General features: G+C 42.8%; 1 protein-coding gene across 1 annotated transcript in view; it reads right to left on the reverse strand.

Annotated features, from left to right (window-relative positions):
* LY9 (lymphocyte antigen 9) overlaps positions 1 to 23,810 on the reverse strand; it is a 30,750-nt gene extending 6,940 nt beyond the window's left edge. Inside the window, 6 exon segments of the mRNA XM_037999718.2 lie at positions 2,991 to 3,331; positions 5,188 to 5,529; positions 6,037 to 6,312; positions 19,744 to 19,874; positions 19,876 to 20,071; positions 23,514 to 23,810. Of these exon segments, the coding sequence (XP_037855646.2) occupies positions 2,991 to 3,331; positions 5,188 to 5,529; positions 6,037 to 6,312; positions 19,744 to 19,874; positions 19,876 to 20,071; positions 23,514 to 23,637 (1,410 nt within the window). The 5' untranslated portion in view covers positions 23,638 to 23,810.
* Positions 23,811 to 25,393: the final 1,583 nt, after the last annotated feature.

Genomic DNA, 25,393 nt, shown 5'->3' on the forward strand with positions numbered 1-25,393 from the left:
GAGTGGAAGGGTATTCTAGGTGGAGGAGGGAGCAGCATGATTAGAGGCAGGTGTAAATCCTGGAGCAGTCTCCTTTTCCAAAAGGGTGATATTAAAAATACTTAACAATTGCAATGGTCAGGGCTTAGGCAATCAGCATGGGCACCTGTGAACACTGGCATGGTGGACACGCTGTGAGGATTGGTGTGGCCCACTGGGTGGATATGCTGTGAATGCTGTCACGGCACACTGGGTGGATGTCAACCCTGCCTGTGGGGCATGTGAAGTAGCCCATTTTGATGTAGGAGTTAAGAAGAAATTACTTAGGCAGATAGTAAGGGTATGGGAGTCGTTGGTAAGGCTTTTCTTTCTATTGAAAAGCAGCCCCAAATCATTTTCCAACAAAGAGCAGCCTGCAAGCTGGGAGCTTGCATGGGTGAATGCCAGCAGGGACTAAGGTCTAGACATTTTCAAAATGGTGGCTCCATCTTCCCTTCTCTGCCAGCCACTGGTATTGTAAGGAGCATATAAGATACATATAAGATGGTGGCGATCAACTGGAAAATCTATTTGCATAAGAAGATTAGGGTGGGGGAAGCAGCCTTCCCCAGGCACTATGTAAACGTCATACCTTATCAAACCAATCTGTGAGCCCTACATAAATCAGATGCCACCTCCTCAAACTGGACTATAGAACTCGGCACATTCATCAGCAGCCGGTCCCCACCCTGAGACCCCTTCCTCCATAGAGGAAGCTGTTTCTCTTTTTCTTCTCTTCTACTTATTAAACCTCCGCTCCTAAACTCCTCGTGTGTGTCTGTGTCCTAAACTTTCCTGGCACGTGAGGACAAACCCTGGGTTTATATCTCAGACAACATAGCCCCTTCGATTTGACCTGATGCTCATATTTTTTAGTAAGTGTCTACTATGTGCGAGGCACTGTTCTAAATGCTTTTCATGAATAAGTTTATTTAGTCTGCATAAAACCCCATGAAGCATAAACAATAACTATCCATGTTTATTTTTTGCAGATGAGGAAACTCCAGCACATAAAGATTAAGTATTTGCCTGAGTAAGTGGTAGGGCCAGGATTTGAACACAAGTAGTCTTGTCCCTGATACTCTTAACCACTGCTCAATCCTGCCCCCTCCCTGCTGACCCCTCTTTCTCTTTTGCTCAATACTGAGTGAAAATAGGTAGACACCTTCATTTTGGAAGGTAAGAAAACTGAGGCTAAGGGATTCATAAGGAGAAGAGCTAGGGTTTGAGCACAGGATTGTCCTACCTCAGAACCCATACACCTGACCACTTGGTTATATTGCCTTTTGAACAGACAAAGGCCATTAGGAGCTATTGAGGGTTTTAGAGAAGTCAGTTGAGCTTGGCAAAGTGATGAGAAGGAATAGTCTGTAAGGAAACTATTAGCATATTTTAGGAAAGAAGTAACAAGGAATGAGAATGACTGTTAATAAGTACTGGTAAAGTAAATTAGTTAAACAAATGTGTAGAATAGAATAAATGGGAGTCAGTTTTAATCTACAAATGTTAATATTGCTGGGATGTACTGTTAAGATCAAAAAGCAAGGTTTAGAAAAGTGTTATAGATTGCTCCCATGTATGAAGTTAAAGGAACACCCTCCCCACACAAATATGTATGAAACCTGCAAATGAATTAAAAGTTTCTGAAAGGATTCAGGTCTGTGGAAATCTCAGCAGTGGTTGTCTGTTGAGGGAGAGACTTAGAACCTGGAGATTGGAACTTGGAAAGAGAGCTACTTTTAACTGTATGCCATGTGAATATATGTCTTTTTTTTTTTTTTTTTTTGAGACAAAGTTTCACTCTTTTTGCCCAGGTTGGAGTGCAATGGTTTTCAAGCAAGCATTATTCTAGGCAAGAGGTTATAGCAGTACCTGAGGCAGACAGTCCCTGGGTAGAGAGGTTTATGGCTTGCCCAGTGTCACAGAGTTTCAAGTGTCTGACCTGAGGTTCGAGTGCAGATCCTACAGCGCCCTTAATCGCCACGTTACACTGCCCCTCTGTAAATGATATGAGGGGACTTCCAAATTCCTGTTAAGCTGGACTCTAGATCTATCTGCCAGACACAATCTGACCCAACATTGTCAGATCCTGGGTAGACCGTACCTTTTTTCTACTTCCTTCTATGGAAGAGCAGAAGATACAGCTTAGGGTTCAAATCCAGTTTTTATGGTGTGACTTTGGGAAAGTCCCTTATCTTTTCTGAGCCTCAGTTTCTTTATCCATATAATGGGGAAAAATGAGAGTATCTACTCTGTAGGATTGTTGCGAAGATTGTGCAAAAATGCATGAAGGCCTAGAATAGTGCTTGGCATTTAGTAAGGGCCACTGGGGCTCCTTTTCTAGCTCCCACTCACACAGCCTTTGTTCCTGGGTGGTCCACATCCCTTTCCACATCAGCTTCATATCAGATTTTCTCTACAAGCCTCTAACTCTGTGCTGTTCAATATGGTAGCCACAAGCTATGCATAAGCCCTTGAAATGTGGCTAGGATTACTGGGACACCAAACTGCTTCTTTTGTTTAGTTTTAGTTTTAGTTTAAAAATGGCTACTCAATTCCTTCTTGAAAAACTGATAAGTGTGCTTGGAATAACTTGGGTGCATAAATCTATTTTTTCAACTGTAATTTTACAAAGTCTGAATATAGATTAAACACTTTCAGTGAAAATTTAGCATTGGAATAGAGATGTGCTGTAAGTGTAAAATACATACGGGCTCTCAAAGACTTAGTACAAAATAAAATGTAGTGTCTAATGAATTTTTTTTTGTATTGAATACACATTGAAATCATGATATTTTGGATATATTCAGTTAAATGAAATATATTATTAAAATAACTTTATTTCTTCTTGCTTTTTCTAACATGGCTATTAGAACATTAAAATCACATGCTTGGCTCTCATATATCTGTGGAAGCATGCCACTCTAAAAAGCTCTCACCCACAGCCTCCCACTGCACTTCATAAAGAATCAGTCAGGATGCAAACTCTTGGATCTGAGGTCCCAAAGCCCCGTGGCCTGAGTAAATAGAGATGGAGAGAAACCTGAACAGATGCTCTCAGAAAGAAACTGGTGGGAACTGTTGCTGACAGGGTTGCTGGCTGTGCATGTGAGGTTGGGGTGATTTTCACCACTTCTCCATGAGACGTTGAGGTGTGATTCCCCTTGGGACACAACAGCTCCCTTCTGCAGTGGGGTCCATGTGTACATGACAGCGTTTCCCCCATCCTTCATGGAGCAGGTCAGGCTGACTCTGCAGATGCCATCCTTGCTGTGCCGGAGGCACCACGTGATTTTGGGCTTCACCAGCCTCCCTGTGAGGAGAGAGGCAGACTCCATGTGGAATCAGGCCTGCCCCCTGGGCAGTCATCTGTCTTCATTCGTTAAAAATATATTCATGAAGCCAAGTGTTGATACTGCCGGCAGAGTGCCTCCAGGAGCCACAGGAATTTTGGAGTACACCTGGCATTTTCCTCCCTACTTGTGACATCTCAGACACACCTCTTTACCTCTTGATGCTCAGGTGAGAAAAAAGGGAAATGAGGAAAAGTGAAGAAAGAAAGATACAACCTCATTCTATACAGTTAGTTACAGCTGTGAAAGCAAGCAAACCAATCAACACGGATGCGCGCAACACTTCCATGTGCTGTAAAGACCCTTCAAGGCTTGCCTTTGAGGCTAATTTGCTTACTGATGTGAGACAAGGGATGCAGAGAGGCGAGCGCTGTACCTGACAGAGTAAACGCTCAATAAATGTTAGCAACTTTAAAAGAAACAATAAGATTGACTCTATTTGTTTCCTGTTTATTCTTATTTTTACTTAACCTCGTGGGTTTCTTTATATTTGAGGCACTGTGAGCAATAGGCACGGACTTGGCCAACTTACTGCATATTTTAACAAAACCATGATGGTGACTCTTCACAGATACCTAGACACTGACAAACTCAGGCAGGGAGTATGCTGACCGTGTCTGAATGGCACAGGTGAAGGAACAGGTAAACATAAACCATGCAAATTGCCAAGCCAAGCTCCTGTGAGGCCCAAGGCTGAGGAGGTAGAATGCAAATTCTGTTCCACACGTCCAGGGGAGCTGAGTGGCCCACCTTCTTGGAGGCCACAGTGTCTTTGGACATCAAGGGCTTCTCCTCAGTCTTCTCTGATTTCACCCCAGCCAACTCTGGCCTTATTAAAAATGATAATAGTTTATACAAATGCAGGTTGGGGCCAGGTGCCATGACTCATGCCTGTAATCCCAGCACTTTGGGAGACTGAGGCAGGTGGATCACCTGAGGTCAGGAGTTCGAGAATTGCCTGGCCAACATGGCAAAAACCCATCTGTACTAAAAGTACAAAAAGTAGCTGGGTGTGGTGGTGTGTGCCTGTAGTCCCAGCTACTCAGGAGGCTGAGGCAGGAGAATCCCTTGAACCTGGAAGTCAGAGGGTGGAGTGAGCTGAGATCGTGCCACTGTACTCCAGCCTGGGTGACTGACTTTATTTTTGAGATGGAGCATGACTCCATCTCAAAAATAAAAAAATGCAGGTGGGTGAGTTCCCAGTCCCCCCCCAACCTCCTTTTTTTTCCTTTTTAGACAGAGTCTCGATCTTTCTCCCAGGCTGGAGTGAAGTGGCATGATCTCAGCTCACTGCAACCTCCGCCCCTTGGGGTTCGAGTGATTTTCTTGCCTCAGCCTCCGGAGTAGCTGGGATTACAGGTGCCCACCACCGCACCCAGCTAATTTTTGTATTTTTAGTAGAGACGGGGTTTCACCATGTTGGCCAGGCTAATCTCAAATTCCTGACATCAGGTGATCCACTTGCTTCAGCCTCCCAAAGTACAGGTGTGATTACAGGTGTGAGCTACCGCACCTGGCCTCCTAGTCCCTTCTGAGACTCAATGCAGAAGGACCAGGGCAAGCACCTAAAGTTGGGTGGTAGAGGCCTAACTGGCAGCCTAGAACCAGGGGCACTTTGGCAGGTAGATTTGTCCAGCAGCTAGTCATGAGTTTTCCTCCTGTGAATCAACTGGTGTGAACTGAACAGCTGTCCTAGTGGTCTGAGGCATTTCAGTCTGAGGGAAGACCCTTGGAGAAGGGGGAGGTGGAGAAGGCAGCAGAGGAGAAAGCTTTCAGAGAAGGAATCTAATGACGGGTGCCCTGCCCAGAGACTCACGGTAGATAAGCAGGGTGACACGTGTCATGCTGGTGACTCTGGAGGCCTCTGAGCACACGTAGGCACGGTGGGGGCCGGCGTCCTCTATCTCCAGCTGACTGATCTTCAGGGAGCAGTCCTGACTGGAGACCCACACCCTGTTCTTGTAAGGATCCCTGGATTTAATGAGTGGATCTACCGTTGCTGCTTCATCCCTCTCTTTGCTGATGATGGATGTGTTAAACAACCAGACAACCTTCTCTGTGTGCCGGCAGGCTGGGAGTGCCAGTGGCAGGGTGACTGGCTCTCCCAGGACCCCTCCCACAGTCTCCCCTGTTTTTCCTCTTCTGGAGGCTCCTGAATCTGGGGTCAGAGATGAGACATTGCAGCTTCAGTCACTGTCCCTACTCGCTTGGCCTCCAGGCATTCTAAAGGGGACTGAGGGGACTGAAGTCCCTCCTCCCCCTCCTCTTCCTCCTGGCCTCCTCCTCTGAGGGGCATGCCTGCTACTTCCCCATGAGCACCTGTTCCACCGGGCTCTACCCACTGAATACTTGGAATCTCATTCCCCTTCTCTGCCCTTCTGAGGGTACCCGGAAACACCTCCACCCAAGCAAAGACCCATCAGGACTCCTGTATCCATATTGTCTTCTCCTCCCTTGCTCTAACCTTAGAGTATCACAGTGTTCTGGGCTTTCCAAGTCCTGCCAGCCTCTCTCAGGCCCCTGAGAGTAGAGAATAAGGGGTTCTGGGGCCTATCCTCTTGCTTCCCCACCCGCTGTGTGTCCGGCCAGAACCCTAGGGTTTAGACTCCACAGTTGCTCACATTGTTTCTGGATTTCCCTCAAGGGCCAAATTGGAGCCAGGTGCCTGTACAGAACTGCCCAACATGGACAGGGTGGGAGCTGGTCTGGCTGACAAGGTTCTGGGCTATGCAGGTATATGGCAGGTCTGGCTCACAGGGCATTCGGGAGATGGTAAGAATGGAGCCTCCATTGGACTCAGAAGCATGGGGGTCCCTTGGGGTCCAGCTGTACAGAACACTTTTCTCTGCTCCCTTCACGGAGCACATTAGAGTGATGTTACAGGAGAAGTTCTCAGACACCTTCACAGACTTCATGGTGACTTCGGGCTCCTGCAGCTGTTCTGCAGAGACAACAGCATGGGAAGATGCTCAGTTCCCTTTGCCAGCAGAAAAACACTGAAAGAAGAAAGGAGTGATAATAGTGGAGTTGGGGGCAGCAGAGAGAGGCCAGCATTACCAGTCGCAGGGACATCTTCTCTGCAGGCTGGGTTGACGGCCTCTCCTCTGCGCTCCCATAACATCCTCTACAGGTGTTATCACCATGACTCAGCATGACTAATAGTCTGATTACTTCTCTTCCTCCCAGACCAGTATAAGAACTCTTTGACGACAGGGTTGATTTCTGTGTCTGAACATCTAACACGCAATGTTCCTGAAAAATACTCAGGAATGTTCGATGAATAAATAGGTGAACGGCCCAGCCTCAAACACTATGGAGTGGGGAACTGTGCCTCTAGAATTTGAGTTGCCCGTGTCTTTTGGTCTGAATTTAGAATTGTGCTTCTAGCTCTTCTTCCTTGTCTTCTCTTTTCCTTTTGCTCCATCTCCACTGTTCACCATGTATGTGCACATGTGTGAATGTTTCATTAAGCTATATTTCTTTCTTTGTTTTTTTTTTTTTTTTTTTGAGACAGAGTCTCACTCTGTTACCCAGGCTGGAATGCAGTGACGCGATCACTGCTCACTGCAACCTCTGCCTTCCGGGTTCAAGCAATTCTCCTGCCTCAGCCTCCTGAGTAGCTGGGATTACAGGCACACACCACCACACCCGGCTAATTTTTGTATTTTTAGTAGAGACGGAGTTTCACCATGTTGGCCAGGCTAGTCTCAAAGTCCTGGCCTCAGGTGATCTATCTGTCTTGGCCTCCCAAAGTGCTGGGATTACAGGCATAAGCCACTGCACCTGGCCCAATATTTCTTCTTCGAATAGGTAATACATATAAAAAAATTGAGAAAATACAAAAGGTACATAATGAAAAAGTAAGCTTTCTAGCCTCCAGCCATTTATTTACTCTCCCCAAGAATTACTATTCCTGGAGGCAATTACTGTTATGGGTTTCTTATTGATCTTTCCAGAGATATTCTAGATATAGACAGATATATACATACTTTACACACTGTTTTGGACCTTAAAAATTAACAGTATATCTTGGAAATTATTGTATGTCGTATGTCAACACATGTTGATTCATTCTAATTTTATTAACTGCATAGAATTCCATTTCCTTAACAGATACAGAATACCATACAAATCAAGGAAAACGATCAAACTACCTGAGAGAAAGATGGTGTTATGAGCTAAACTGTGTCTCTGCAAAGTTTAGATATTAAAGTCTTAACCCCCAGCACCTCAGAATGTGATTGCATTTGAAGATGGAATTATATTTGGAGATAGAAGTAATTAAGTTAAAATGAGGCCGTTAGGGTGGGCCCTAGTCAAATATGAGTGGTATCCTTTTAAGAAGGGGAGGTTACAGCGTAGACAATACAGACAGAGGGACACCCATGTGAGGACATAGAGAGAAGGTGGCCATCTAGGAGCCAAGGAGAGAGGCCTTAGAAGAAACCAAGCCTGCTGATACCCTCATTGGCCTCCAGAAGTGTGTTCTGGGGAAATGTGGAACACATTTCTGTTGTTTAAGCTAGTCAGTCTGTGGTATTTTGTTATGGAAGCCCTAGTAAACTAATACAGATTTTGATACCAGAAGTGGGATGAAGCTCTAACAATATAAAAATGTGAAATGGCTTTGGAACGGGCTGATGGGTAGAGATTGGAAGAATTTTGAGGTATGTGCTAGAAAAATCCTAGATTATCTTCAAGAGACTCTGGGTAGAAATATGAATGTTAACAAGAATTCGGGTGAGCACTCAGAAGGAAAATAGGAACACTGCAGGGAAAGCTGCTATTTCCTTAGAGATATACATATGATATCATGAGCAGAATGTTGGTAAAAATATAAATATTAAACATATTGCTGGTGAGGTCTCAGACAGAAATTAGAAGTATGTTACTGGAAACTGGAGGAAAGGGTATACTTGTTTTAAAGTGGCAAAGAACTTGGCCACGTTGTATTCTAGTGTTTTGCAGAAAGCAGAATGTTTAAGTGATAAATTTGGGTACTTAGCTGTGGAGATTTCTAATCAAAGAGTTGAAGGCACTGCCTGGTTTCTCCTTGCTGCTTATATAAAATGTGAGAGGAGAGAGAGAGGTTAAATAAGGAATTGTCAAGCAAGATGGAGCCAGAATTTAAAGCTCTGAAAAAATTTCAGCCTATTCATATTGTGAAAAATGAGAAAGTGTGTCTGGAGAGAACACAAAGATTGTGGCTTGGCAATGTTTGCTAAAGAGGTTATGAGATTGGACCACCTCAGCAAAACTGCTGCACGTGTGGACCGTAAAGGACAGAGACAGGACAAATGAAGGAGTGTGTCAGGCTTCTGGGCTTTTATGAAACAAGTCAGTATAGCTCATACAGCTGCAAACATGTATTATCCTTCAAGAAAAGGGAACGGTGAACCCACAGGCAGTTCAGAAGTAGGCAGAGATGCCACTGCCACCATTGGCCTAGAGGGCATAAGCCTTGGGTAGAGTGAGGTGGTTTCCTCCTTGATTCCAGCGGGTAGAATTGCCACCCAGGGCCAAGGAGGTGGGGTTGCTATTCCAGTGGGCCCAGAGGATAGAGCATTGAGCCAAAGAGGATTATGCTTGAGCCTTAACATCTAATAGAATTTACCCTGTTAGGTTTTGGACTTGTTTGGGACCTGTGCCTTTTTTCTTCTTCCCAATGTCTCTCTTTTGGAATGGCAATATCTATTCCATGCCTGTTCTACCATTGAATTTTGGAGGCAGATAACTTGTCTGGTTTCGCAGGTTCACAACTGAAGAAGAATTTTGCCTCAGGATGAATCCTATCGCAAGTCTCACCCATACCCGATTTAAATAATATTTGGATGGATTTTGGACTTAGAGTTGATGCTGGAATGGGTTAACATTTCTGGTGTTGTTGGAATGGGGTGAATGTACTTTGCATGTGAGAAGGACATGAATTTTGAGAGGCCAGAGGGTAGAATGTTAGGGCTGAATTCTGTCCCCCCACAACATTCATATGTAGAAGTTCTAATCCCGAGTACCTCAGAATGTGACTGTATTTGGAGACAGGGTATCTAAAGAGGTAATTAAGTTAAAATGGAATTGTTAGGGTGAACCTTAATACAATATGACTGATGTGCTTATAAGAAGAGATTAGAACATGGATAACACGGACAAAGGAATGACTGGGGGCACAGTGAAAAGGTGGCCAACTATAAGCTCAAGAGAGAGGTTCTAGGAAAAACCAAACCTGCCAACAGCTTGAACTTGTATTTCTAGTCTCCAGAATTGTGAGAAATAAATTTCTGTTGTTTAAGCCATCTATTCTGGGGTATTCTGTTATAGCATCCCTTTCACACTAATACAGATGAGTAAAGAATATTAATAGAAAGTTACAGAGAAGAGAATATAAATGGCTATTTAATACATGAAAAGATGGCCAGACACAGTGGCTCACGCCTATAATCCCAGCACTTTGGGAGGCTGAGGAGAGTGAATTGCTTGAGGCCAGGAGTTCAAGACCAGCCTGGCCAACATGGCAAAACCCTCTCTTTACTAACAATACAAAAATTAGCCAGGCGTGTGGTGCATGCCTGTAATCCCAGCTTCCTGGGGGGCTGAGACATATGAATTGCTTGGACTCAGAAAGTGGAGGTTGCAGTGAACTGAGATTGCACCACTGCACTCCAGCCTGGGCAACAGAGCAAGACTGTCTCAAAACAAACATAAAACATAAAACATGAAGAAATGCTCAGTTTAAAACATGAAGAGATGATTCAATTTAAAATATAAATTTAAACTATGAAATACTATTTTAACTACTCAATTTATCAATAAAGAAATGTTTGACAATACATTGTTATTGAGAATATAAGGAAATATTCTCTCAAACATTGCTAGTGAGAGGGTTACTTGGTAACACGGAGGGAAATCCAGCAGTATCTAGCAACATTAAAAATGTATATACTAAGCTGGGTGCAGTGGTGCCTGTAATACTAGCTTCTTTGGAGTCTGAGGTGGAAGGATTGCTTGAGGCCAGGAGTTTGAAACCAGCCTGGGCAACATAGTGAGAACCAGTCTCTACAAAATAAAATAATAATAAATAAAAATTTAGGATTTTAAAGCCAGGCACATGGCTTTACAGGTGGCACATGTCTGTAGTCCCAGCTACTTGGGAAGTTGAGGGAAGGGGATAGCTTGAGTCCAGCAGTTTGAGACTAGCCTGGACAACAAAATGAGACTATGTCTCTATGAAATACTGGTAATACTAGTGGTGGTAATAATAATAATAATAATAATAATAAATTCAGGATTTAAAAGCTGGGCATGGTGGCAAGTACCTGTAGTCCCAGCTACGTGGGAGACTGAGGCAGGAGGATCACTTGAGCCCAGGAATTGGAGACAAGCCTAAGTGACATAGTGGGACGATGTCTCAAAAAAAAAAAAAATGCATATACCATTTGATTCAGCAACTTGACCCCATGTATATATTCTAGATTTATCCATCAGAATATAACCTAGTCACGTAAGTGTGAAAAGATAGGTGCACAAGAATATTCATTGCAGTATTGTTTATAAGAGAAAATATTATAAACAATATTTCTATAAGCAGAAACAGTATTTCTACAAGTAGGAGACAAGTTACATGAATTATGGCGATTATATAACATGTCAGGAATTTATGGGTGTGTCTTCTAATCTTGACATCTGTGTATACGGAATTAGGTGAAAAATGATCAATATAGTAGTTATATTTATCCTAGAGAGAGAAATTCCTGGAGAAAAAGAATGTCTGTTTTTAAAAATAAAAGATCAAGAGAAGGGGCTTCAAAATGACTGACTAGAAGCATTTAATGCCTACTTCTTCTACTTAGAAGAACCAAAGTAGTATACAAACAGTCATATTTCAAATACATTTTCCAAGGGAGAATGCTGGAATTCAACAGAGATGTGACAGGAAACACTAAAAGCAGGGAAGGAGAAGCAACAGAGACAGCCTCCCTGGCTGGGATCTGCTGGGAGCTGGAGGTGATTTCCCAATAGAGGTGAGTGAAAGACCTCCAGTGGCCCACATCCCACTGCAGAATCATGCAATCCTGGCCGCATGAGACCCCTCTGACCCTCCTGATTCCTGAAGCTACCATAGGGAGCTGCTGGGAGACTGTGGGGCAGAACTGCTCCAGGGAGGGAGCTCCTACAGGGCTCCATACTCTTTCTGAGATCTCTGCAGTTATAGTAAGGGACCATTTTCAAACTTAGCCTTTGGCAGACTGCACGCTGTCCTGGGGCCCAAGAGTGCTGGATCTGAGGTGTTAGGAAAACTAAAACTGTTGCTGCTGAGACTAGAGTATGAACTGGGAGCACTCTGCGGGTAGAACTAAGTAGCAAGAGAGGTGTGGGCTGTGGTTTCTGCTCCTAAGAAGTGAGTGCTGCTGTGATTGAGACTGGGTAAAGTAGTGGGCTGTGAGTCGCTGCTGCAACTTGGTTGCAAGCTGGGCAAAAGCTCCTGCAGCTAGTGCTGAACTGGGGGAAGCCCTCCTAGGACTGAGGCTGAGAGGGATGCATATTCCCCATCTGCCATCCAAGGCTGTGGACACTGAACCTGGCCTCATCTTTTCCAGAGGCAGGGCCTCACTGTGGCTGCTACTGCCCTCACCTGAGCACTCTGCCTGGGGCCTGAGGATGGCCCTGCTCCCATGTACCATAGCTGGTGTCTGCTTTCACCACTGGGGGACCTGAGCGCAAGCCCACTCAGCTTGGCTTCCCCTTTCCCCCTTGGAAAGAGAACACATAGGCCAGCATCTTGGGGATTGCCCACCCCAATCCACCGCCTTGGGCACCATCAACATCAATGCACACTGCTTGGGACCCAGAGAATCATCCCACTACTGTCACATGGTTTCCCAGGGGCCTGAGAACCTGCTCACCACCCTCCAGCCCACTGCTGCCATTATCGGTATCTGAGCAAGCCACTGGAGACTTAAAAATCAGCCTGCTGATAAGCATAAACACAAGTTACAGCATACACTGCCTTGAGGCATAAAGATAGGTATGCTGCCACCCTTGTGGCTTGATGACTGGTCCACTTGACATTTCAATCCCCAGCACAGCTTCACCACAGCCTCTGTTAATAACCACACCCTGACCCACTGAGGAAATCACAGATACCGCTAATGTTATTTACAGCCAGACAAATCATACAGAGACTATACTACTGCATGCACCCAGAATCAAAGCCAGGGTGCCCTACCCCAACAACACAATGGACACATTTTCAGGAAAAAGACTTCCCTATGAAAGTAAATTAAAAAATAAGAAAAAACTCAGTGAGATACAAGAGAATTCTGAAAAACAATACAAATAATTCAGAAAAACAATGCTGGATGTGAATGACAAATTAACCAAAGAGATAGATATTTAAAAAACTGAATCAATAGAATTCTGGAATTGAATAATTCATTGAAGGAAATACAAAATATACTTGAAAGCTTCAACAATAGACTAGATTAGGCAGAAGAAAGAATCTCACAACCTGAAGACAGGTCTTTTGAAATAATCCAGCCAAACAAAAAATAAATAAATAAAAAGAATAAAAAAGAATGAGCCACACCTTTGTTACATTTGGGACAACATAAAGTGATAAAATATTCAAATTATTTCTATCCCTGAGGACAAAGAGACAAAGAACTGATTAGAAAATGTATTTAATGAAATAATAGAAGAAAACTCCCCAAGTCTAGCAAGAGTTTTAGACACCCAGATACACGAGGCTCAGTGATTCTCAGGAAAATACAATGCAAAAAGGTCTCCATGGCACATTACAGTCAAACTGTCCAAAGTCAAAGAGTAAATCATAAAAACAGTAAGAGAAAAACATCTAGCCACCTATAAAGGAAAGCCCATCAGACTAATGGCGGATTCCTCAGCAGAAACTTTGCAGGCCAGAAGAGAATGGAATAACATATTCAAAGTGTCAGCCAAAAATACTATATCTGGGAAAATTATTCATAAAAAAGGAGAAATAGCCTTTCTCAGACAAGCAATGCTGAGAGAATTTGTTACCATTAGATGGGGTCCTACAAGAAATGCTCAATGGTGTCCTAAACCTGTAAGCAAAAGATGAGATTTACCATGATGGAAACACACAGAAGTATAAAACTCATTTGTAAAGCAATCATACAAAGGGTGAAGAGAAAGACTTGAATGATGTCACTACAGACACCCACCAAACCATAATGACAAACAATAAGAGAGAAAAAAACAAAGAATATATGAGAAAACCAGAAAACAACAGTATATAGGAAAAAGCTTCACATATCAATAATAACTTTGAATGTAAATGGATTAAATTATCCATTTAAAAGATGTAGAATCGTTGAATGAATTTAAAAACATGATCCATCTATATGTTAATTACACAAAATTCACCTTAACAGTAAAGATATATAGACTGAAAGTAAAGAAATGGAAAAACAATTCCATGCAAATGGAAATCAAAAACAAGCAGGAGTAGCTAGCTATATTTATATCAGATAAACAGATTTTAAGTCAAAAACAGTGAAAAAAAAAAAAGACAAAGAATGCCATTATATAATGATGAAGGGATCAATCCAGCAAGAGGATATAGCAACTCTAAATGAATATACACCCAACACTGGAGCACCCAGATTCATAAAGCAAATATTACGAGAGAGAGTGAGAGTAAGAGAGAGAGAGAGAGAGAGAGTGTGTGTGTGTGTGTGTGAGGGAGAGAGAGAGAGACTGCAATAGAATAATGGTGGAGGACTTCAGCACTCCACGTTCAGCATTAGACAGAGCTTCTAGACAAAAAATCAACAAAGAAACTTTGGATTTAAATTGGAGTTTAGACCAAATGGACCTAACAGATATTTACAGAATGTTCTATACAACAACTGCAGAATATGCATTCTTTTCATTAGTAGATGAAACATTCTCCAGGATAAACTATTTGTTAGTTCACAATACAAGTCTCAACAAATTTTAAAAAATTGAAATCATATCAAATATCTTTTCAATTCCAATGGAATAAAACTAGAAATCAATATTAACAGGAACTTTGAAATGATACAAATACACGGAAATTAAACAACATGCTCCTGACCATTGGGTCAACAAAGAAATTAAGACAGAAATTTAAAAAAAGTTCTTGAAACAAATGAAAAAGAAAACACAACATACCAAAACCTATGGAGTACAGCAAAAGCAGTGCTGAGGGAAGTTTATAGGAATAAATGCCTACATGAAAAAAGTATAAAGATCACAAATAAATAATGTAACAATGCACTTAAAGGAACTAGAAAAGCAAGAACAAACCAAACCCGAAATTAGCAGAAGAAAAGAAGTAATAAATATCAGAGCAAAATTCAATGAAGTAGGGACTAAAAAAATGCAAAGGATCAATGAAACAAAAAGTTAGCTCTTTGAAAAGACAGACAAAATTAATAAACTGCTAGCTAGGCTAATTAAGAAAAGAAGAGAGAAGACCCAAATAAACAAAATCAGAAAAAGTGGAGACATTACAACTGATATTACAGAAATACAAAAGATGGTCAGAGACTATTATGAACAACTATACTCTGACAAACTGAAAAACCTAGAGAAAACTGATAAATTTCTAGAAACACACAACCTAACAAGACTGAATAAGTAAAAAATAGAAAACCTGAACAGACCCCAATGACAAGTAGTGAAATTAATCTGTAATAAAAAAGTCTACCAACAGAGAAAAGCCCAAGACTGATGGATTCACAGCCAAATTCTACCAAATATACAAAGAATAACTAATATCAATCCTCCTGAAACTATTCTTAAAAATCAAAGTGGGGGGAATTTTCCTTAACTCATTCTGTGAGGCCAGCATCATGCTGATAGCAAAATCAGACAAGGATGCAACAATAACAAAAAGAAAACTACAGGCCAACATCCCCGATGAACATAAAAGAAACAATCATCAACAAAATACTAGCTAACAGAATCCAACAACACATCAAAAAGATAATACATGATCAAGTGGGATTTATCCCAGGGATGTAAGGATGGTTTAGCATAGGTAAATCAATAAATGTGATACATCTCATCAATAGACTGAAGGACAAAAACCATATGATCATCTCAATGGTCATAGAAAGAGCACTTGATACAGTCCAAATCCCTTCACAAAAAAATTTCTCAACACACCAGGCATAGAAGGAATATATCTCAAAATAATAAAGCCCATATATGACAATTCCACAATTAACATTGTACCAAATGGGGAAAAGTTGAAAGCCTTTCTTCTAAGAACTGGAACAAGATAAGGATACCCCATTCACTACTTTTATTCAACACAGTACTGAAAGTTCTAGTCAGAGAAACCAGGCAAAATAAATAAAAAACATTCAAAGTGGAAAAGAGAAAGACAAATTGTTCCTCTTTGCTGATGGTATAATTTTTTTTTTTTTTTTTGACAGGGTCTCATTTTGTCACCCAGGCTGTAGTGCAGTGGTATAGTCATGACTCACTGCAGCCTCAACCTCCTGGGATTCAAGCAATCCTCCCACCTCAGCCTCCAGAGGAGCTGGTACTACAGGCACATGCCACCATGCCCAGCTAATTTTTGTATTTTTTGTAGAGATGGGGTTTTTCCATGTTGTCCAGGCTGGTCTTGAACTTCCGAGCTCAAGCAATCCACCTGCCTTGGTCTCCCAAAGTGCTAGGATTACAGGTGTGAACCACCATGCTCAGCCTGATGATATGATCTTATATCTAGAGAAACCTAAAGACTCCACCAAAAAACTCTTAGATTTGATAAATGAATTCAGTAAAGTTGCAGGACAGAAATCAATGTACAAAAACTAGTAGCATTTCTATACACAAATAATGATTTAATCAAGAAAGAAAGAAAGAAGTCAATCCCATTTACAATAGCTATTAAAAACCCTAGGAATAAATATAACCAAGGAGGTGAAAGATCTCTACAAGGCAAACTACAAAACACTGATGAAAAAAATCATAGATGACACAAACAAATGGAGAAATATCCCATGCTCATGGATCAGAAGAATCCATATTGTTAAAATGACCGTATTGCCCAAAGAATCTACAGATTCAATGCAATCCGTATCAAAATACCAACCTTATTCTTCTCAGATTACAAAAAACAATCCTTCTTTCTAAAAAAAATTTTTTTTAAGACATGGTTTTCACTCTGTCACTCAGGCTGGCATTCAGTGGCGTGATCTTGGCTCACTGCAACCTCTGCTTCCCAGATTAAAGTGATTCTCCTGCCTCAGACTCGCAAGTAGCTGGGATTACAGGTGCCTATCACCACCCCTGGCTAATTTTTGTATTTTTAGTAGAGACGGGGTTTCACCATGCTAACCAGGCTGGTGTCGAACTTCTAACCTCAAGAGATCTGCCTGCCTCAGCCTCCCAAAGTGTTGGGATTACAGGTATGAACCACTGCACCCGGCCAGAAAAAAAAATCCTAAAATATATACAGAACCACAAAAGAGCCTGAATAGTCAAAGCAATGCTAAGCAAAAAGAACAAAGCTAGAGGCATCACATTACTTGACTTCAATATATAGCATAAGGCTATAGTAACCAAAACAGCATGGTATTATAAAAATAGACACATAGACCAATGGAACAGAACAGAGAACACAGAAATGAAGCCACAGATTTACAGCCAATTGATCTTTGACAAATCCAACAAAAACTTACTTTGGGGAGAAAAGACACTTTTTTTTTTTTTTTTTTTTTTTAAGAGACCACGTGCAGTTTAATTGTGGGGAGGCTGAGAAGAGCAGCATTTTTACCAAATTGGTGTAAAAGTGAAACGGGATCCAGACGTGTACACTGACAGCTACAGTAAATTAAAAAATCCAAGCAGCAATTTGAATCATTTCTTGGAAAAAGAAACACTGACAAACACTGAGTTGGTGCCCTGGGCTGTCCGCAGGGCTGGAGGCCAGCTCCGCATCATGGATGCAGCCCGGCACTGTGGGCCTGCATCCCGGGGGTCCCGGCTCCTCAGGACTGGCTGGTGACCTCCCACGCAGTGGGCTGAGCCAGGCCTGGCTGAGAGGGGGCTGCAGCCAGCAGGCCTGGGTGGCCACCCGCGCCTGCAGGCGACATTGGAGAAATGGGTGCAGTGTGCGGGACCCGCATGCTGCCCGAGGAGTCTTTGTAGGGTGGACAGGCCTGGGGGTCTCTACCAGCAATGCAATAAATATGCAAATACAAGCGGAGAAAGACCAAGCGCAAACCCCACAAGCACAAAAGGCCCAGCCCGGTTCCTGCGGGCGTCGCTGGCTCTTCACAGACCAGAAGTCTCCAAGCTGGGCTCTGGTGTCCCCGAGGTGCCATGGGAGGCAGCGGGTGGGTGGAATACCCCTAACGCCTACGTCTAGCAGCCTTGGGGGGCAGCGGCCCTGGGCAGGGCAAGGTTCCATGGGCAGGACTCTTCCAGCCCTCGCTGCGCGGCGGTGAGGTGGGGATGGCGGAGCGGTCTCCAGTGGCAGTTGGGGGCGCAGGCCTAGCCCTTCCGCACGCTCACACGTGTGTGGCTCAGCCAGGGTGCTGATGATGGACTCCAGGCCGCTGCCGTCCAGGAGCGTGCAGTGGTCACCCTCGATGACGTGGACGGACACCTTTTCAATAAATGGTGCTGGGAAAATTGAATAGTCACATGCAGAAGAATGAAGTTGAACCCCTATTTCTCATCATATAAAAAAAACTCCTCAAAATCCGTTAAAGACTTAAATGTAAGACCTGAAGCTATAAAAATACTAGAAGAAAACCTAGGGAAAACTCTCCTGGACATTGGTCTGGACAAATAATTTATGACTAAGACCTCAAAAGCACAGGCAACAAAAACAAAAATAGACAAACGGGATTTAAACTAAAAAGCTTTTGCACAGCAAAAGAAATAATCAACAGAGTGAAGAGACAACCTGTTGAATGGCAGAAATATTTGTAAACTATTCATCTGACAGGGAACTAATATCCAGAATATACAAGGAACTCAAATAACTCAACAAGAAAAAACAAATAATTCCATTAAAAAGTGGGCAAAGGATATAAATAGATATTTCTCAAAAGAAGACATACACATGACCAACAGATGTATTAAAAAATGCTCAATATCACCAATTATCAGAGAAATACAAATCAAAATCACAATGAGATATTATCTCACTCCAGTCAGAATGGCTATTATTTAAACACTAACCACATGTTGGCAGGCTGTGGAGAAAAGGGGAACTGTTAGACACTCTTGGTGGGGATGGAAACTAGTACAGCCACTATGAAAAACAATATGAAGATTTCTCAAAAAACTAAACATTTAATTAGCACTTGATCCAGTAATACCACTACTGGATATCTACCCAAAGGCAAAGAAAAGAAATTGATATATGCAAGGAATACCAGCATTTGTAAGTTTATTGCAGCACTATTCTCAATAGCAAAGATGTAGAATTAATCTGTGTCCCTTATGGAAGAATGGATAAAGAAAATGCAGTATACACATACATACATATATTTATACACATCATGGAATGCTAATCAGCCATAAAAGAATGAAGTCATGTCTTTTGCAGCACCCTGGATGAAACTGGAGGCCATTATCCAGCTAAAATAACTCAGAAACAGAAAGTGAAATACCACATGTTCTCACCTATAAGTGGAAGCAATGGGTACACATGGACATACAGAGTAGGACACATGGACATACAGAGTAGGACTAATGGATAGTGGAGACTACAAAAGGTGGGAGGGTGGGAGAGCAGTGAGGGTTGAAAAATTATCTATTGAGTACAAAGGTCACTCTTTGGGTGATGGGTGCACTAAAAGCCCAGACTTCCTCAGCATGCAATATATGCATGCAATAAATCTACACTTGTACCCTCTAAATATATTTAAACAATTTAAAAATCCATAAAAAAGAATGAATCATGTCTTTTGCAGCAATGTGGCTGAAACTGGAGGTCATTATCTTAAGCGAAATAAGCCAGGCACAAAAAGACACATATCGCCATGTTCTCACTTGTATGTGGGTACTAAAAATTTTGATCATGTGGAGGTAGAGAGTGGAAAGATAGATAGCAGAGACTGAGAAGGGTGAGTGTAGGGAGTGGGTGGTGGGGGGATGATGAAGAGAAGTGGGTTAAAGGGTACAAACATACAGTAAGATAGAAAGAATCAATTCAATTTTTGATAGCAGAGTAGGGTGACTATATTTAACAAGAATGTATTGTACTCAGGCAGTAGACACACTGAAAACCCTGACTTGATCAGTGTGCACTATATACATATAACAAAATTTCACGCATACCCCATAAATTTGCACAAATAAAAAAAAAGAAAAGATCAAAACACAGAAGCTCTCTGGAACTCACCATAGATGAACAGGGTGAATTCCTCCTCAGTGGTGACTTCAAAATTCCTTTGGTTTATCTGGGCTTTGTAGGATCCTGCATCATTCAGAGTCAGATTGCTGATGGACAGGGAGTAACTCCCCCTGGCGATGTAGTCGGCCCCGGTAGCTTTTAGCCATAAAGGTTACATGTTCTTTGGGACGTGCAAAAGCAAGAGCCTTTTTGGGACCAATCCAGATGACATGCTCAATCGCTGTGTCTACTGAGATGTTTAGGGGGAGAGTCACAGAACCCCCTAGGATCCCTGACACCACTGTTGGGGCTGAGTCCTTTCCAGAGGCTCTTAGTCCTGCAGAGATAGAAAAGGGACTTGCAGGAGCAGCTAGACTCCTTGAGCTAGCCTTCTTTCTTTCACTCTGTGAATATACATTGGGCATAAATGTCAGATGCTGAGAAATGAAATGAGATTGTTGTCCTCCTCCTTCTACGTCCATTGCCTAGCAAAGTCATTAATTCCTCCATTCTCCAAACACTGTCTCCCTTAAAAGTAGCCACAACAATCTGTGAAACAGATCTTCTGGGTTTCTGTTCCAGTAGGGGAATTAGCCTTGTGACTTTGGGTACATTTCTGAATTTTTCAGTGAATCAGTTTACTTATCTAAAAGATTTAAATGCTCATACCTGCACCACTTTCTTCAAGGGATATGATAAAAATTAAATGAAAGCAGTTTGCTGCAAATTGTGAAGAGCCAATGAAGTAAAAAGGAGCATATTTTTAAAAATATGGGTGTGTAGAGGGATGGTTAGATGAACAGGTGAATGATAAAGCAAGCAAAGTAAAACATTTGTGTTAGAGCCTAGGTAGTAGGCATATGAAAGTTCAGTGTAAATGCTCCAACTTTTCTGAATGTTTGAGAATTCTCATAGCAGTGTGGGGAACTAAAGGAACTTCTCCTACCTCTACCTCACCCTATCTTTCCCTTCATTGTCCATGGGATCTCAGATTGACTTTGGCTTGGCCAGGTTTGGGGGTGGGAATAGCTGGTGGTACCAATACAGTTCCTGATTTCCTCATCTTAGGCAAGATCATATTCCTGATAAACATTGTTACCAAGGCATCTAGGAAGCTGGTATTTGGCCAAGGCAGCTAATTTTCTTGTAGGGACCCTGTGGGTGTCTTCTGGGTGACCCCAGCTTGGATTCCCAGATTCCAGGGCTTCTGAGGCTCTGGAGAGAACTTTGGAAATTCTAGACCAAATCAAATGGGTTTGGGACCCAGACTCCACCAGGAATTCTGGGTGGGAAAATAAGTAGAAAATGTTAGAGACAAAAAAGGAGCATAAGGATAGCCTGGAGGGGTGGAAGAAAGCTGAAGCAAGCTCTGAAAACCCAGAAGGTACAGAATATGCAGACACAGGAAGGAGAGAGGCTGCTTGGTGCAGGTCATGGGAGTTCTCTGCTTAGACCTCCATCAGTCAAGCACTTGCACCTTGTGGAGAGGCAGCTATGGAGCATGCAGGGCTAGGGATACTGGACATGAGAAGGTCAGGTCAGGTGGATTCTTTAGGCAGATTCAAGCTGAGTTGATGTGAGGCTGGTTTGAGGTTTTCTAAAGGAGAGCCCTTTTCTTCTGGAAGACACTGCTTACGATTGCTATGTGTGCATTAGGTACTTTATGTAAATTATTTCATTTAATTCTCATAACTATACTATAATTAGCCCCTTTTTACAGATGAGGAGCTGATATTTAGAGAATTTAAGCCACTTCCCTGAGATTACAGGGTTGATCAGTCACAGAGTCCAGATCCTATGTCCATGATGCCCCTGGAGTAGGGAGGCCAGGAGTACTGTCCATCTGTATCCTGGAAGCTCAGAAGCTGCTGGGTTTTGGCTGGATGTATATGACTTGTTTTGACTTCAAATTTTCTTACGTCAGACAAAAATCATAAACAAAGCCTCACAGACTGTCAGTGGAGGGGACAGGATGTGGGCCTCACAGGGCAAATCTTGTTGCAGAAAACAGTGCAATGCAGCTCCCAGTACAGTGACAGGTCCCCAGTACCAGCCATTTTATTTGAATTGCACCATAGGATAAATCATAAAAGAGCGTTCAAAGATTGCAATAACTGAATTTGACTCACCTGTTTTTTAATAGTTTCCAAAGAATGCATATAACAGTAATTGGTTATTATAATAACAATCATAGCTTCTGCCAACTATGTGCCACTGTATATATATGTGTGTGTGTGTGTGTGTGTATAGATCTTCAATCTGTAAGAGTGTTGCGTGATGCATTCTACTAACTATTACACTTAAGAAATAGAGGCTCACACCACTAATAAATGATGAAGCAATATTTAATTTTAGATGTTCCTGATACTAAAGTGAGAGGGGTCTTTTCACTCGACTGCCTTTTAAGTTCCTGAAACGACTCTTTGGAGATACAAAAGCATCCTCCTTTCAGATCAAAAGAGTGAGATTTGAGGTCATCCTAATCAGTGGAGCCAGACTGAAGGATATGTCTCTTTGCTCCGATCTGTTTGAAATTCACTGCAATGATCATTTGAGGCTTGGATGACCTTGAATGTAGCTTATTTCAGGTTTGCTCAACACAATCAAGGAATATCCCAAAAGTTGCATGTAGACATAAACAGCCTTGCTGCTTTCTGTGTATTTTTGATGAACCAAGATAAAACTGAAAGTGAAGAGAGGTCAGACTGGACCTCAGCCCTGAGGTCTAGGCTCCTTGTTCACCCATATCCGCATCTAGGAGTGTTTCTAGAGCTCCCCTCAGGCACCAACAGCCAACTCCCACTGCTCTCAGATCTCTAGTGCTACCTGCACCATCATCCCTGAAGCCCTGGACAAAGTGGGACCACAGAAGGACAGTAGCTGCTACAGTCCCAGGTGGCTGAGATCCTTTCTGGGGTACTGGACTGGCTCTATCTGCTGGACAGTGCAGTTCCGGGCCATGCAGCGGAGAGATGTTTCCCAGGAGTTGGGCCTCGATAGGGAGGAATAAGGTTGAGGACAAAAGGATATCCAGATAGACACCACCTTGCCGAGGGTCACCCAGCTGCCTCCAGGTCCCCAGTGAAGCCTCAGTAATAAAGCCAGCATATGTGATAACCAAGGCAGGATATGTAGAAAGAAGTTCCAGAAGTTATCTCCATCCCTAGGAATTGCTAGGTGGCTTCTCATCAGGGGATTTTCCTGGATCCCTCTGTGGGTTTTATCCACACTATACAAGGAACAAACTCATTACATAGTTGGCATTTCTTAGGAAAGTGTGAGGGCGAGAGAAATGTAGTTTGAGCCCAGAGTTATTTGAGACCAGGGCTAGAATGTCACCCCCTTCATGGTACACAAGTATGCACACATGCAGAGTAATTTCTGGCAAGGCGAGGAGTTTCCTGGTTTTACCAACAAGAATTGGGCTCACACCTGTAATCCCAGCACTTTGGGAGGCTGAGGTGGGCGGATCATGAGATCAAGAGATCAAGACCACCCTGGCCAACATAGTGAAACCTCACCTCTACTAAAAATACAAAGATTAGCTGGGCATGGTGGCTCATGCCTGTAATCCCAGCTACTCGGGAGGCTGAGGTAGGAGAATCGCTTGAACCCAGGAGGCGGAGGTTGCAGTGAGCCAAGATTGCGCCACTTCACTCCGGCCTCGCGACAGAGCAAGACTCCATTAAAAAAAAGAAAAAAAGGAAAGAATCTCCCAGGCAGGGAATGCAACCCGCCTCAGAAGAACACCAGAAGTGGTGGCCATAAAGTGGACTTACCCATGAGCAGGAAGAGGAGAGAGGTCCATAGAACAGAAGAGAATATTTGCAGCTGACTCCTCTGTGGCTTACTGGAGAAAGGCCCAGGAGCCCAGTCTTGTGTGTGACTCTTTGGTGCCACCATGATGATCTATTTTCAGATCTGAGACTGAAGGAGGATGCACTTACCACAGCTTCTGCACGTGTATATGTGTGTGTGTGTGTGTGTGTGTGTGTGTGTGCATGTGTATGTGTAAGTGTGTGTGTCTCAGAGGGAGGGTTGTTTATACGAAACACCACAGACTCCTCCCATCTGCACAGGCAGGTGAAGGTCCCAAGTCTATTCAGGGCCTCATTTGTGACTGATGTGGAGCATCACTTGCTTTGACATCAAGGGACTTGGGTTCTAAATTTGGCTCCTTAAGGTGACTGCTAAAGATCTCTACCTCCTAGCATTCATGCCTCTGTGTAATCACCTCTTCTTGAGTGTGGCCTGGATTTAGTGACCTGCTTCAAGTGAATAGAATGTGGCAGAGGTGCTGGGATGTCACTTCTGAGATCAGGTTACAAAAAAGCTGTCACTTCCATCTTAGGTTAGCATGTGTGTGCATATACTCTCTCTCTTTCTCTTGCCCTCTTTCCTTCTCTCTCTTTCCCACTATCTCTGTCTCCCTACCAGGTATTATTTTGTGAAATACTTTAGGGAGAGGGTTCTAAACAAAGAACAGAGGGAGGTCCCTGGCCAACACCCAGCAAGGAGCTGATTCCTCTGGCCAGCAGTCCATTAGGACTGAGGCCAGCCAAGAATCACATGAATGAGACTGGAAGTGGATCCTCCCCAGGAGGGCCTTGAAATGACTGCAACCCTGGCTGACACCGTGATGTTAACTGTGTGAGTACCTTAAGCCAGAGGCACCCAGCTAAGCCATGCCCAGATTCCTTATCCAGAGAAACTGTAAGATAATAAATGCTCGGTTTTAAAAATTTTTTTCAATTTTTTATTTTTCATCAAAAATGCTTATTGCTTTTAGCTGTGAAGTTTGGAGCAATTTGTTACACAGCAACAGGTAACTAATACAGTGACCCAATACATTTTCTATTTTGCTCAAGGCAGTTTGTGCTAACTTTCTGTCACATGCAATGAAGGACTTTTATATGGACAAAGGCATCAGGGAGACTGCAGTGGGGGTGGACATTGTATGTGACAGTGTAGAGGTGACTGAGTTGAAAAGGTAGGTTGGAGAACGGCATGATTCCCTATATCCTGACTTGGGAAACTGTCTTATTCTCCTCCTTCTTCTTGTCAGTAGTGTAATAGCTGGCTATGCTGTAGTTTGTGTTTCGGGCTTCAGGTCATTGGTTTACTTTGGCTGTAACATTAAGGGGACTTGGTAGGAAAACTTGAGGCTGGCAGAGTGTGTAGTTTTAGCTAATATTCGGTGAAAGCTTACAGAATGTTAGGCCGTCTTCTGACACTTTAACATATTCACTCATTTGATCTTACAACACTTTTATGAGATATCGTTTATCATCCCCATTCTATAAATGAGAAAACAGAGGTGGAGAGGGGTTAAATAGCTTACTATAAGTTTTATAGTTATTAAGGACTTGAACTCAGGAAGTCTGTGATCAAAGGAAGAAGGGAGAGAGAGAGGAACCATTAGGATAATAGGCTTCTGTCCATGGAAAGCATCTTTAGAGGCTGGTCACTATCTGATGTTGCACAATCTTGAAAGTGACAGAATCTCAAAAATCTTTAAATTTTGCGCAATAGGAGCCTGTCTTGTTTCACTCTAGTTTTGGTCCTGTGACCAGAACATGGGCTGTCTAGAGGGGACTGCAGGACATACGGTCAGGAGAGGTTACCAGAGGCCAGATAAAGCATCCTGTTAGCAAGCTAA

The sequence above is a fragment of the Chlorocebus sabaeus genome, chromosome 20, assembly GCF_047675955.1.
Source record: "Chlorocebus sabaeus isolate Y175 chromosome 20, mChlSab1.0.hap1, whole genome shotgun sequence".
Taxonomy (NCBI): domain Eukaryota; kingdom Metazoa; phylum Chordata; class Mammalia; order Primates; family Cercopithecidae; genus Chlorocebus; species Chlorocebus sabaeus.